Source organism: Geotrypetes seraphini, chromosome 6, assembly GCF_902459505.1.
Source record: "Geotrypetes seraphini chromosome 6, aGeoSer1.1, whole genome shotgun sequence".
NCBI classification, from domain to species: domain Eukaryota; kingdom Metazoa; phylum Chordata; class Amphibia; order Gymnophiona; family Dermophiidae; genus Geotrypetes; species Geotrypetes seraphini.
Genome location: NC_047089.1, coordinates 181,079,445 through 181,092,833, shown reverse-complemented (window position 1 = coordinate 181,092,833; position 13,389 = coordinate 181,079,445). Strand labels below are relative to the sequence as shown.

At 45.1% G+C, this 13,389-nt stretch overlaps 1 protein-coding gene across 6 annotated transcripts in view; it reads left to right on the top strand.

The window, feature by feature from the left end:
* The window catches only part of CNNM3 (cyclin and CBS domain divalent metal cation transport mediator 3), a 143,386-nt gene that overhangs the window by 29,680 nt on the left and 100,317 nt on the right, over positions 1 to 13,389 (top strand). For all 6 annotated transcript variants that reach the window (XR_004539801.1, XR_004539802.1, XR_004539800.1 and 3 more), the window contains exons 2-3: positions 3,935 to 4,078; positions 9,628 to 9,783. Coding sequence is in view for 2 of the 6 variants with exons in the window: in XM_033947886.1 (XP_033803777.1) it covers positions 3,935 to 4,078; positions 9,628 to 9,783 (300 nt within the window). In the remaining 4 variants the exon portion in view is untranslated. The remainder of the gene's footprint in view (positions 1 to 3,934; positions 4,079 to 9,627; positions 9,784 to 13,389) is intronic.

Here is a 13,389-nt window from a genome sequence, read left to right as displayed (position 1 = left end):
TGGAACGAGCTTCCAGTGCAGGTGGTCGAGGCACGCAGCATCTCAGACTTCAAGAACAAATGGGATACCCGTAGTTTGGGATCTTAATGTGGTTTTGGCTCATCTGATGAAATCTCCCTTTGAGCCCATCGACAAGTGTCCCCTTAAGTTTCTCACTTGGAAGGTAGTCTTTTTGCTTGCGCTTACGTCCGCACGCAGAGTTAGCGAGCTGCAGGCTTTGGTTGCGGACCCGCCCTTTACTGTGTTCCATCATGACAAGGTGGTTCTTCGCACCCATCCTAAATTTTTGCCCAAGGTTGTGTCTGATTTCCACCTCAATCAGTCTATCGTTCTTCCGGTGTTTTTTCCAAAACCCCATTCTCATCCTGGGGAAGCGGCGCTTCACACGCTTGACTGTAAGAGGGCGTTGGCTTTTATCAACGTACCCAGGCTCATCGGAAGGTTCCTCAATTGTTTTTGTCCTTTGATCCTAATCGATTTGGACATCCTGTTTCCAAGCGCACCTTATCCAACTGGTTGGCTGCTTGTATTTCTTTTTGCTATGCTCAGGCTGGTCTCACGCTCCATGGTCGAGTCACGGGGCATAAGGTCAGGGCTATGGCAGCTTCGGTTGCATTCCTCCGGTCTACTCCTGTGGAGGACATATGCAAAGCTGCCACTTGGTCTTCGGTTCATACATTCACCTCCCACTACTGTCTGGACACTTTGTCCAGAAGCGACGGCCGGTTTGGCCGGTCGGTGTTACGTAACCTGTTTTCCTAAATTGCCATCCTCCCACCTGCCCTTTTTTGGTTGGCTTGGAGGTCACCCACATGTGAGAATATCATGCCTGCTTGTCCTGGGATAAAGCACAGTTACTTACCGTAACAGGTGTTATCCAGGGACAGCAGGCATATATTCTCACAACCCGCCCTCCTCCCCGGGGATGGCTTCTTTGCTAGTTATGGAACTGAGGACCACGAGGTGGGGATGCGCCCTCTAGTGGGCAAGAAGGCATGCACATGCGTGGTGCAGTGTAGCAAACTTGAAACTTCAATCAAGTTTGCTTGAAAAGCTGTCCGCGCTGGGGCTCCGTAGGTGACGTCACCCACATGTGAGAATATATGCCTGCTGTCCCTGGATAACACCTGTTACGGTAAGTAACTGCTTTTTGAACAGCTTGGGGAAAAGGGTTTTGAGCACTTTGACACAGACTTTAAGGCATTTATTTTGATCTATATATCTCATGCGGCATCAAGAGAAAAAATTTACATCTATGATAGTATTCAGATAAGTGGGTCTTGCATGTTCCTATGTAATTTAAGAAGATTTTATGATTTAATATGACACGCAAGGGAAGTTATCATAAGGACTGGTGCAATGTTAAGATCATAAATTTCATTGCATGGGTGAAATGACCAACGATTCTGAGCACCGATTATCACCTTTATATAGTAATTAAGGTACATTATTATCTCCAAGATGTTTTGATTGTTCATTTATTAGGCAGATATTTTTTATAACATTTTGTGACCCCTATCATGTTGGCTTTAACATAGAACGCCACTCCTCCTGTCTTTCCTGAACAGATTATAGCCTGGTATAACTATATCCTAGTCATGGTTTTCCATGAGCTACATCTCCGTGTTGCCATTAAATCCAAATCGGCTTCTTCCATCACAGCCTCTAGATCCAGAACCTTATTTCCCATACATTGAGCATTAGTGTATATTCTGCTTTCCAGACATTGCCCTTTTTCCCATTTGTGTAGAGGTGTTTGATACACTTACCTGAGGGCTTATACTTACGTGGAGGCTTTGATCCAGTCCCAGCAATTCTAGTTTAAAGCCTTCTTCAGTAGTCTAGCCAGTCTGAGGCTGAAGACAGTTCCCTTTTTTGATAGGTGCATACCATCTCTGCTTGGCAGCCCTTGGAAAATCATCCCATGTTCAGGAAGCCAAAACGCTTTTGACAACACCATCCATGCAGCCACATATTCGTCTCCAGGATTCGAGCTTCTCTGCCTTAGCCTTTACTTGACAGGGAGGATCGAAGAGAACACCACCTGTGCAACTGGACTGCTTCACCTTCTCTCTCAGAGCTACGAAGTAACTTTTGATATATTCGGAGGGTGCCAAGCAGTATCATTACTGCCAACATGGTTGAGCAGCATCGGATATTCAAATACCAGAAAATTTAAATGTATCTTGATGCTAATTTGTACTAATTCATGACTTTATTCTGGAGTTCTTTTGGCACATCTGTGTATGGCATGTTTAATTCTTGGCTTCAGATTGACCTCATATAGCAGAAATGACTTGATTCTTCAAATTAGCTTAACTTCTCTGATTGGACACAGGAGGGCACAATTTAATTTATGTATCTTGGTAAGACAATTTTTAGAATTGCTAAATTAGGTTTGTAATGACAAATGGTAAAGGGTATGAAGATTTTATATGCAAGCAATATTTTTTTTTCTTAAGAATATTTTTGTAATTGTTCTTTTCAGTTGGAAAGTGGTAAATATGTAGTGTAAATCGATGAAACCAATTCTGCCTTAAAGCATTTCAAATTATATTTTTTAGACAGAATGTGAGAAATATTCAGGGTGTGAATTTTATTACAAAATGCTATATCTCCATAAGCTAGATCCATTAAAGATAGCGACTCGATTGCTGTTGGCCAATTCTCTGTCTTATTCTCCAACAGCAATTGATTCACTATCAAATCATTTGCATGCAAACGCAACCGATTCAATCGCTCAATGAGCCTTAATGCAGTGACAGAGAAAGCAGCCTCCTGTTACTGCTATTAGGGCTTCTGGTTTGTTTGTTTTTAATGGCACAGATGTATGTGTGATAAACGCTAGCACTCCTGAGCCACCGTCCCCCGAACCCCAAAAAGATGGCAGGAGGATTGACTCTCCACCCCTGCCAGGAAAGACCTTCCCTTCCCTCCCCCCCCTCCTCCGAAGAAAAAGGCAGGAGGGTTTGCCACTCCCCCTCCAGGCCCCTGGACCCCATACCTTAAAAGTTGGGAGCAGAAGGTACTGAATACACCTCCTGTTCCTTCTCTTGCTGATGACACTGGGCTTTAGGCCCCTCCCCGGTGCATCATGTGATGCACAGGGAGGGGCCTAAGGCCCTGATTGGTTCAGACACCTCAAGCTCCTCCCTTGGGAGGGGCCTGAGGCATCTGAGCCAATCAGGGACTTAGAAAGGAGTCTAAGGAAGTTCCTGATTGGGGCCTGATTGACCAATCAGGGACTTCCTTAGGTTCCTTCCTAAGGAAGTTACTGATTGGCTCAGATGCCTCAGGCCCCTCCTAAGGGAGGAGCCTGAGGCATCTGAGCCAATCAGGGCCTTAGGCCCCTCCCCAATGCATCATGTGAAGGGAGGGCCCTAAGGCCCAATGTCTGCAAGAGAGGAGGAGCAGGATGTGTTTTCAGTACCTTCTGCTCCCAAATTTTAAGATACGGGGCCTGGAGGGGTCCTCTGGTGCCTCTTTTTGGGGGGTGATGGTAGCGGGGATGTCCTTTGTGGCAGGAGGGAGTGGGCATCCCTCCTGCCATTTGTTTTAGGTTCGGATGGGTCGCCGCGATTGTTGGGGGAGGGCCGGTGGGGTTTTTTTTTTTTTTAAATGGGACAGAGATTTTGTGTGTGTAATACACACAAAATTTCTGTGCCTTTGAAAATAAATGAAAAAAAAAAAAAGTGCATGGGGTTTTACTAATTTTCATGGGTTGGATCAGATTGAAAAAATGGGCAATCGAGGGAGAAAACAAGCAGAAGGCCATTTAGTGAATTGGATCGGTTAGCAGTGATTGTCGCCAAACCTGTGAAAACAGGTTTAGCGACGATCGCTGACTTTAGATTCCCCGTCCCCCCATGTCCTTTTATCCTTTCAAGTAGTAGCCTGTTTTGACACCAGTGCAATGAATTGTTTCTGTCTTCAGGTAAGTCGCACATGGCCATTGTTCAAAAGGTGAACAATGAGGGTGAGGGAGACCCATTCTACGAGGTGCTAGGACTTGTGACCCTTGAGGATGTCATTGAGGAGATCATCAAGTCTGAGATCCTGGATGAATCTGATGGATACAGTAAGTCCCACTCTTATCTTCCATCACTCCTACACTCTCTTTGCTTTTAGCTTTACAGGTGCTCCGTTTCTGTGATAATTCAGTGCTACTGTAGTGCATCTGTGTCTCACTCAAATTCTTGAAGGCCACTGACAAAGTCTGACTTTTGGGATATCTATAATAAATACTTAATGAATTGAAATTACACTTATATCCCATAGGATTACACCTAAGTGGTTCAATGCAGATTACAAAAGATTAATCAGATTATTCTGCTTGGTAGAATACAGTTTCAAAGCTAAATTATCCTAACATTATTCCAGTAAATATTAGACAGATAAGTGTGTGTTAGAAATTTAGGAAGAAATTAATTTAGTTTGTAATTTAACATACATTGGTAACAAGTTCCAGGTTAGGGTCAATTGTTATGAGAATAAAAGACTGAACTGTATTTTTCTACTGAGGTTTCTGGAGTGTAATTTGCAGGCAGTCCCTGGGTTAAGAATGGGTTCCGTTTTTTAAACTGTTTAGTTGAATTTGTATGCAACTCAGATCCTAGTATTCTTCCTACCTTCTCCACCTCCTTGAGGCCCTTCTTGTATCCCTTTCCATCCATTCCACTGTTCCCTCTCCACCACCTCAACCAACATCACTCACTCATCTCTCTCTTTCCCATGCATCTCTAACTCACTCCTCTCCCACCATCATGTCCAGTAATCGCTCTCCCTATGCCCAACAATTCTCCTCTTTCTTCATTTCCCCAATGTGCACCATCTCTTTTCCTTTCACTCAGACACCCAATTCTCCCTTTCTATTTCCTCCCCCACCTCGGCATCTCTTTCCCTCACGCCCTCCAGTCTTCCATCCTATGGCCCAAGTTCATGCCCCCTACCTCCTTCCTTCCACCCTTTGCCGAAGTTTGTGCTCCCTCCCGAGTTCCAGCATACCCCTATTCCTCCCTCCCTCCCTCCATTCTGTGCCCCAAGTATGTGGCTCCCTTCCACGGGTGTTTAACTTCTGGCCAGCTCCCTCCTCTTTCCAGCCACAGTCGTTTCTCTTCACAAAGCCACGGTCAGCGGCTCCTACATGCATTCCACGGCTGAGCCAGAAACCTTTCCTCTAACATCCATAGGAGCTTCCTCCAACGTTAGAGGGAAGGCTTCTGGCTCAGCCATGGGACGCGACTTTGTGAAGGGAAATGACTGTAGCTGGAAGGAAGAGAGAGCTTTCCAGAAGAAGGTAAACGCCCATGGAGGGAGACACAGACTTAGGGCACATCGGGACCCGGGAGGGAAAGGGCTCATTGTAACATCAAAGGTAGAACGAGGACCCCGTACCTAAGTACGAGTCCAACGTAAGTTGGATGTTCGTAAAATGGGGACTCTGTACATTATTTGGATTTAAATCGGGCACATTTGTTGCCCTCAAGAAATGAAGTCTGACACCTCTGTGAAAGCCTCATTTGTTTGAGTGTAGTCAATAAGCCAACATCTGGCTTTTGGGGCTTGGAGAGATCACCCAAATAACCAGGGTACAATTTTTATCATGATTTTCTTCTAACAGTTTAATTTGTGTTCACTTTTTTTCTGCCTTACCAATGTGTGAAAGTAAATCCCTATCCTTGATCTGCAACTGCTGTAATCATTCTCACTTGACACAGATGACAGAAATAATTTCAAAGTTGCTAAATTGCACATGGACTGTATGAAATTGTGGAAGACCTTGGGAAACAAAACACAAAACTTGCTGTACTGATCCAGCCTAAAGTTCCATCAAGCCCAGTATCTTGTTTCTAACAGTGGCTAGTCAAGGTCACAAGTCCCTAGCAGGAAAGTAGCTGAATTTCCATGCTTCTTACCCCCAGTGATAAGCAGTAGCTTTCTCTGGGTCTACTTTTTAAATTGTTTATAGACTTTCTCCTCCAGGAATTTGTCCAACACTTTTTAAACGCAGTATTAATTGCTTTTGCCGCATCCCCTGGCAACAAATTCCAAAACTAAACTATACATTGAATGAAAAGATTTTCTCAGATTTGTTTGTTGTAGTATTATAACTTCATTAACTTCATGGTCTGCCTCCAAGGTCCAAATGCACTAAAGGTAGCGATTGTTGCTAAACCTATTTTAACAGCTTTAGCAACGATCACATTTGCCGACCCAATGCAGGAAAAGGCTTACCAGCTAGTTTTCTGCATGATCGTTCACTCCCTGATAGCCTAGATGCTGTAGAAACAGAATATGGCCTTTGCCAGTTTTCAAGCTGAAGATCTTGTACACTTGGTGCACTAGTAAAGCAATAAATTCCTTCGAAGGAGACTTCCGGCAGACGCATGGGGCTGTAGGTAGTGCGGTCTTGCAGCTTCCATACGCCTGCTACAGAACTGCTATTTAATCGGCGATATCGCTCTTTATTTAAGCTTTCCCACTGAGGGGAACATGTTCCTGCTTGGTCTGTGTGTCCGGTACACGTTGCAGAGGGATGGCCACTAAAGTAACTAAGAAAGAGCGGGGTAAACTGGTGGATGCCAAGATGGCGACAAACATGGCTCCCGCTTCGCCAGAATCCCCTAGTTCACTCTGGTCGTTGAAGTTACAGCGGAAGTACAGGTAGCACTAGAGGGCACTCTCGGTGATAAACTGCAAAGGATATTCGATAAACTGGACACCCTGGTTCAGCGTTTTGCTGCCCTGACATCCGAGGTACGGGACATGCAGCAGCGTGTCAGTAACACTGAAGGTTCTGTCCAGCAGCTTACCCAGAAGCAGGATGCGCATACGGTCTCGTTGGCAGCGCTCAAGGCTAAGGTTGAGGACCTTGAAAATAGTTCCTGATAGAACAATCTCCAGTTTATCAGGTTACCCGAAACCCTTTTGGTACGCGACCTGGGGACTTTTTGGAGCAATGGCTGATGGACTCCCTCATTCTACCACAGAAGGTGGGCCCTCTGTGCATCAAGCGGGCTATCGCTTGGGGCAGTGGCACGTTGGTGCGGAGTGGCCAGGGGTGGTTATTTGCCGCCTTCTGACTTACCGACATAAGATCGAGGTGCTCTGGGCTGTGAGACAGGGGAAGAAACTACAATATAACAACCAATCCTCTGTTTCCAGGACTACTCTGCTGAGGTCTCCCAGGCTCGCTGCAAGTTTCCCCGCTTTGCACCACCCTTGTCCGGCAGAGCATATTGTTCTCTTTGCAGTATCCGGCGCGCTTGCGGATGTTGATTTTGGGCAAGGGGCACCCAGAGGCTGCCAGTGCTTTGTGAAGGAGCAGGTTCCAGAGGGAGCCTCGTGAAGACCTGAAGGGACCTTAGCTGTTGTATTCATTCCCTCTTTGAACTCAGGACTTGGGGACTTTGGCCTTTTACTACAGGCACTTAGTGCCGGAACTTCATTGACTTGATGCTGACCTTTTGGGTGCAATTTCCCTTTATTTTTGGTTTGGGAAAGAGTGTTGGGGGACCGTAGAATGTTTGGGGTGTTTGGCTGGGGGGGGTGAGTGGCTTTGAGGGTGTATGGGTTGGTTTGTTGTGGGGTATTTGTGTCCTGCAAATACGTGAAGCTTGTCCTTTCTTGTTTTCTGCTCTGGGGGGGAAGGTGTGTGGTGCTGGATGGTGAGGGGTGGTGTGGATTGGAGGGGTTTGTTTGGGACCCTCTTCTTGGGGTTCTGGCTAGCGGTTATTTCTTGGTCCTTATATTCTTGGGATTATCAGGGTTAGTCTCTGGTTTCCCTTCTTGGCCCCTTCCTCCTCTTGTTTTCTTTGAGTGCATGGGGGAAATGATGCTTCTGGTTCCTGAGCTTTTTTGTAATCCCTTTGTGTTAGACTTTGAGGGGAGTGGGAATATGATTTCAATGTGCCATCTTTGCTGCTGCACTGATGTTGAATTACTTGCTCTTGGTTGTATGGCTGGGCTGTGTTCTTTTTCTGATCTGTTCATTGTTTTTCACCCTGCTGGTGCTTTTTTTAGGGGCCCGGTTTTTCCCTTATCCAAGCTTTGCTGTTCTTTCTTTTTTTTTTGAGTTTTGGATTGTGGGGATGTTTTTGAAGGGGTGGTGGTTTTGGGGGGGGGGGGGCTTGGGAGATACTGATGGGATCCTGTGGTGGGTGTATGTTGCTTCCTGGAGGTGGTACCCATTTGGGTGTGGTATAGGGAGAGGATGGGTGGGGGAGGGGGTTGGGTGCTCCTTGACTTGGACAGGTGAGGGTGTGGCTTGTTCCCTGGAAATTGCTGTGCGGGGGGGGGGAGATTCTGAATAATCTTCTAGAAAAATACTGTAAACATTTGGATGTAATGGGAGCCCTATTGGAAAGGCAGGCTGCTTCATAAAGTTAAGTGGATAATTCATCCACTTATCCTTTGTCTGAGGTTCAGTGGGCTTATCTATTAGGTAGGACCTCAAATAAAGCTATTTAACCAGATAAATTTGTTATTTGAAAACTTCTTGCAGCTTTTTCTTATTTTTATAAATGTTTTTTGTTGTACAATTTTAGTACCAAAAGTAAACAGACATAACAGAAACATCAGCAATATGCACTTCTTGCAGGTTTAAATTTGTGCTGCTTGGATCTTTTGTTTAGTGTGAGCATTGGGACCTTTGGATTTGTTCATCAACTTTTGGGGGATACCAGAATTGCTAGCTAATCTGCTTTATGGTTAAGCTTTCCCTGATACTCTAAAAAAAATTAAACTGAAGTCTGCTAGGGCGCATTGATATTTCATAAACACATTTGTGTATCCGTTAGAATAATTTTAGCATATATGGGTTCCACCCATTTTTGTATTGTGCACCTCAAGTGATGCCTAACACTCATTTACCCACTATCAAAACATACTCAACATGTATTCTGAATGTTTGCTGTTGAATGCTTGCGGTTTAATTTTATTTATTTATTTGGTGAATTTACTCCCATATGAAGTGTCACTTTGCAAGCTAAGTCACTTTATAAGCTAAGTACGTTTTAGTGCATATTTATTTAAAAAAATATTTAAAATCTTAAAAAATAAGAAATTATTAAAACTCAAGGATCCGATGACGATTTGGAGCATAAAGCCAAGCACCATGAAAGATATTTGAGTGCTTGGTGGCCCGGCTGAGGATCAACAAGACAGTAATATATCATTAGTATGAAGTGCAATACAAATGTTGGATTAATTCTAACATTTTAATCCAAGGGCTCCTTTTATGAAGCCGTGTTAGTGGCTTTATTGCACGCACAGTTTTAGTGCGCGCTAATCCCTGCGCTAGCCAAAAAACTACCACCTGTTCAAGAGGTGATAGCGACTAGCGTAGCCTGCAAATCAGCGTGCGCTATTACACGCGTTAAACTGCTAACACGGCTTTGTAAAAGGAGCTCCAAGTTATAGACAGCTCTTCATCTAAGTAGTTTTGAAATAGTGCCAGAGGTGACATTAATTTATTTCCCTGTCACTTCTGTAATATCATTTCTCTTTGTCCTTTTTGGTTCTCTTTGCCACACTGAGTGTCACATACCTTCTGTATGTCACATACCTTATGTATCTTCCTCCTTTGTTCCGTCTCCCATGTCTTCCAATCTGTCTTCTGCATTACAGAAGATAACAACAAAGTGAGGAGGAAATCCACATCCCTGGTCACTACATGGGAGAAACACAAGGATGACTTCTCTCTCTTCAAAGTGTCAGATGTAGAGTACAAAGTGAAAATCTCTCCACAATTGCTTCTGGCCACACAACGCTTTTTATCCAGAGGTGAGACATGTGTCATTCTACTCCTCTACTTCTATTTTACTATTGCTGAGATGTCGGGTTTTCATTTTATAACTGACTTAATTCATTCTTTTTGTGGGGATTATATTTTCATCACTAGATTAATGTACTCATCCCTCTCTATATGGCAATTATGCTTATCCTAGGACAAGCAGGCAGCATATTCTCACAAATGGGTGACGTCATCCATGGAACACAGTATGGACAGTCTAAAAGTGAACTGTCACTTTAAAAACTTTTGAAGTGCTTGCATGCACGACTGCTTTCCCGCTTGAAGAGGATCATGGTACCTCAGTCCTTCATTTTCCATGGACTGAATATCTTTTTGACTGAACTCCCTTTAGTCGACGCTGCCTTCCTCTTTTCTTTTCATTTGTTCTTTTTTGAGACAAGTGGGAAGAGAAACCTTTCTTTTTCTATTTGAAGTTTTCTCTGCGTTTTTTTGTCAAAAATTGAGTTTAATTTCGCCGTGTTTTCCCGTCCATGTCAAAATCTTTGACAGGTTTTAAGAAGTGCGATAAGTATCATCACTCTTCCTATAGTCAACCTTCACTTCCTTAGCAATAGCAACAGATGAATCCAGAGACCAATGGGATAGACCACATCTACCAGCAGGCGGAGATAGTGAAACTGATTAACGGGTGGTCTTATTGGCTGGCATTTCTCCTTTATCGTCAGTATGCTCTATCTCCCAGCAGGTGATGATCGCTATTCAACTAGTTCCTAGAGTCTGGCTGTGACTGGAAACTTATTCTCTCCTGTTGAGGTTTTCTCTTCAGTGAGATATCGGTTCTATTTCTCCTGTTGAGGTTTTCTCTTCAGTGAGACAGGGGTGTCCGGCTGAACGGTGCCGGCTTTAGGGGTTATACCTGGGCCCCCCCAGGTCCCTGCCTCACCCTCCCTCCAGTGATAGAGGGTCTGACTGGGTCTCTATTTGTATGTATATTTTTCTTCTTTCCCTTAATTAAAAAAAAAAAAAAAAAGATAGACCACAGGGAATATATACAATGTCTGCCCTGCTTGTGCTGAGCAACCGGCATTAACCAGCTTCAACCGGCACTTGTCCTCTGCAAGCCCTGACTCAGAGTTTATTGTGAGTATGTTTTGGTTAGGCTTCTTGTTCGCTGCAAGTCGTGGATGCATGTTTGTGAGGGAGCCTTTCCTCTATGAGTTCTGGAGTTACGGGTGAGTGACTTTGCTGTGAGCAATTTTATTTCTAGCCGTATACGTTGTGAGGCCGGGTTTTGGGTGGTGTTCAACATCTAACTCCTTTCGGCCCAGGAGTGTCTGTTGGCTGTGGGGAGCTCCGGGTATGTGTTTACCGGAGCATGAAGGAGCGGTTATTTCCCACGCGTGGGAACCGTGTGCTTCTTTCTTACACGGTCGGCAGTGCTGCAGCATTCAAGCACTTTTCCCCTAGCTGTTTTTTACTTCACTTTTGCGGCGGCTTAGGTTGGCAGGGCAGTGCATGTTTGCTGATGGAGCTCTGGGTTTGTATTTACCGGAGCGTGGAAGGAACGGTTATTTCCCGCAAGCGGGAGCCGTACACTTCTTTTCCTAAGCTGTCGGTGGTGCCACAGCGTTTGAACGGTTCTCCAGGCGTTTTTTTCCTCCACTTTGGCGGTGGTCTGTTTGTTCGTGTTGGCCGCATTACAATAGTGTCGAAGCTGCGGCTGTCTGGTTTGTTTTCTCCCGAGTGCTGCTTCTCAATTCATGTGTGTTCTGCTGGCATGGGGCCCATCTTGAATGGCATGAGGACGTTTCAGGGGGTGTTTTCACTCGGTGCTCTTCGGTTTCGGATGGTATCTGACCTGGAGCAGCAGGAGGCTCATTGTAGCATGAATTTCTCAAGGCCAGCAGAGTACCCATCAGCGCTGCAGCATGTAGGCTATTATTTCACAAGGCCTTCCTTTTGTTTGAGTTCCACGCGTTGGAGGTTGTACAGCCCCATTTTGCTTTGATGCAGTACTTGGGAGCTTAGTGAGTGTTTGTTTGATGTGCTTCTCGTGACTTGGGGGCATGCTTATTAGGCCTGTGAGCGTATTGGAGGGACACCAGTTTATGCTCCACTGCCCAGTTCAGCTTTTCTCTGCACAGGGTGGCCAGAAGGTGCATTGCTGCAGGTTGCTGTTAACAGCTAGAGATTACCTGGTTCTTGGTGTGGGTTTCTCTTTCTTTCTCTCAGGATCTCCCTAAAGAGGTTTTCTTTTCGGCTCTCTACAGTGGTTTGGAGGTGTGGTAGCGTTATAGAAATAATTTCCAGTTCTGGTGTTGTGATATTCTATTGGGGCGCAGTTTGGTAGCACGGTGGCGTTTCTCTTTTTCATACGGGCAGGGCTGTCTTTATTTCTGAGGCAGCAGAGTCTCTATGGTGCACAGCCTGTCGCATGAGATTTTACCACTGCCATTTTTTCTTGGCAGGTGCTGGACAGAATTGGTAGACAGCGTTCTACAGCTACTTCTGGCCCTGGGTAAGTCTCTTACTTCTATAAGCCCGACTCCTTGTCTGCCTCGGTTAATGAAACAATACGTGTTTCGGTCACGTTGCATGGGAGTTAGTACTGTTTTCATGGTTCCAGTATGCTCCTCTTTCCCTGGCGAGCCTTGATTTTTCTTAGGAGAGTTTCTTTCTTCTTTTAGATCCTATAGTGCTCCTCCTGCTGTTCCCTGACCTTCAGCACTTTGTTTTGAGGGGATCTTGACTTCTTCCATTGACTCTTCAGGCTTTCTCTTGAGGGGGAAGATGCTATATTGCCAGGTCAGGGGGCTGTGAATTTTTTTTTTCAGGATGCTTGCAACTTTGCATCCTCCTCAAGTTTCCGGTTCGTCCTTGGAGTTTCTATGTTTTTGTTTCCCTTTTCAGTGTTACTGGTCCTCAGGCAGTTCTTGTAGTTCTTCAGGAACTAAGGGACGTTGTTCCACTTACTGCATGGTGCTCAAGAAGGGGGCATTGGGCAGGCTGGGGCTGGATCCTATTCTGCTGAATTGGTTTCTCAGAGTTACACATTTCTGCAGAAAAACTGGGAGACTATTTACATTTTCCTATGGACTCCGCATCGGCACTTGGTTTGCTTGCCTCTCTTGGAGCAGCGCTTTTGATTTTGCCTCATGCCATTTCGCTTACCCCAGGCTTTAGAAAATGAGGGCAGTAGTACCGTTTTGGCACTATCGGGCGATTCACCTACTTTCTTCTTGACTTGGCTGCTTGATTCGGACGGCGTCCAGTCGGGCCTTTTGTCTGCCACGATAGGGGTGATTTCTTTTCCTCAGTTCTTTGGACGTGACTCTTCGAATTTGCACGGGTTTCTTTTCTCCTGTATTATTTATAGGTATATCGGGAAGCTGTTTTTCTTCATATAGGAGAGAACTGTTTCTTCCCTGAGACTAGGGCGATGGGTCACTGTCTCAGATTTGCATTCTTCTTCGGTCACCTTGTCCAAGAGTATGGGATTCTGTACAGGTTCTAGGATCCATGTTGCTGACTCCACTGGGAACTTTGGCTTGCTTTCCCATTGTAATGCTACAGCAGTCGCTTTTGTTCCGGTGGTTCCCGGTATCTCAGGGCTCCCATTATTTGGTGGGCTCCTC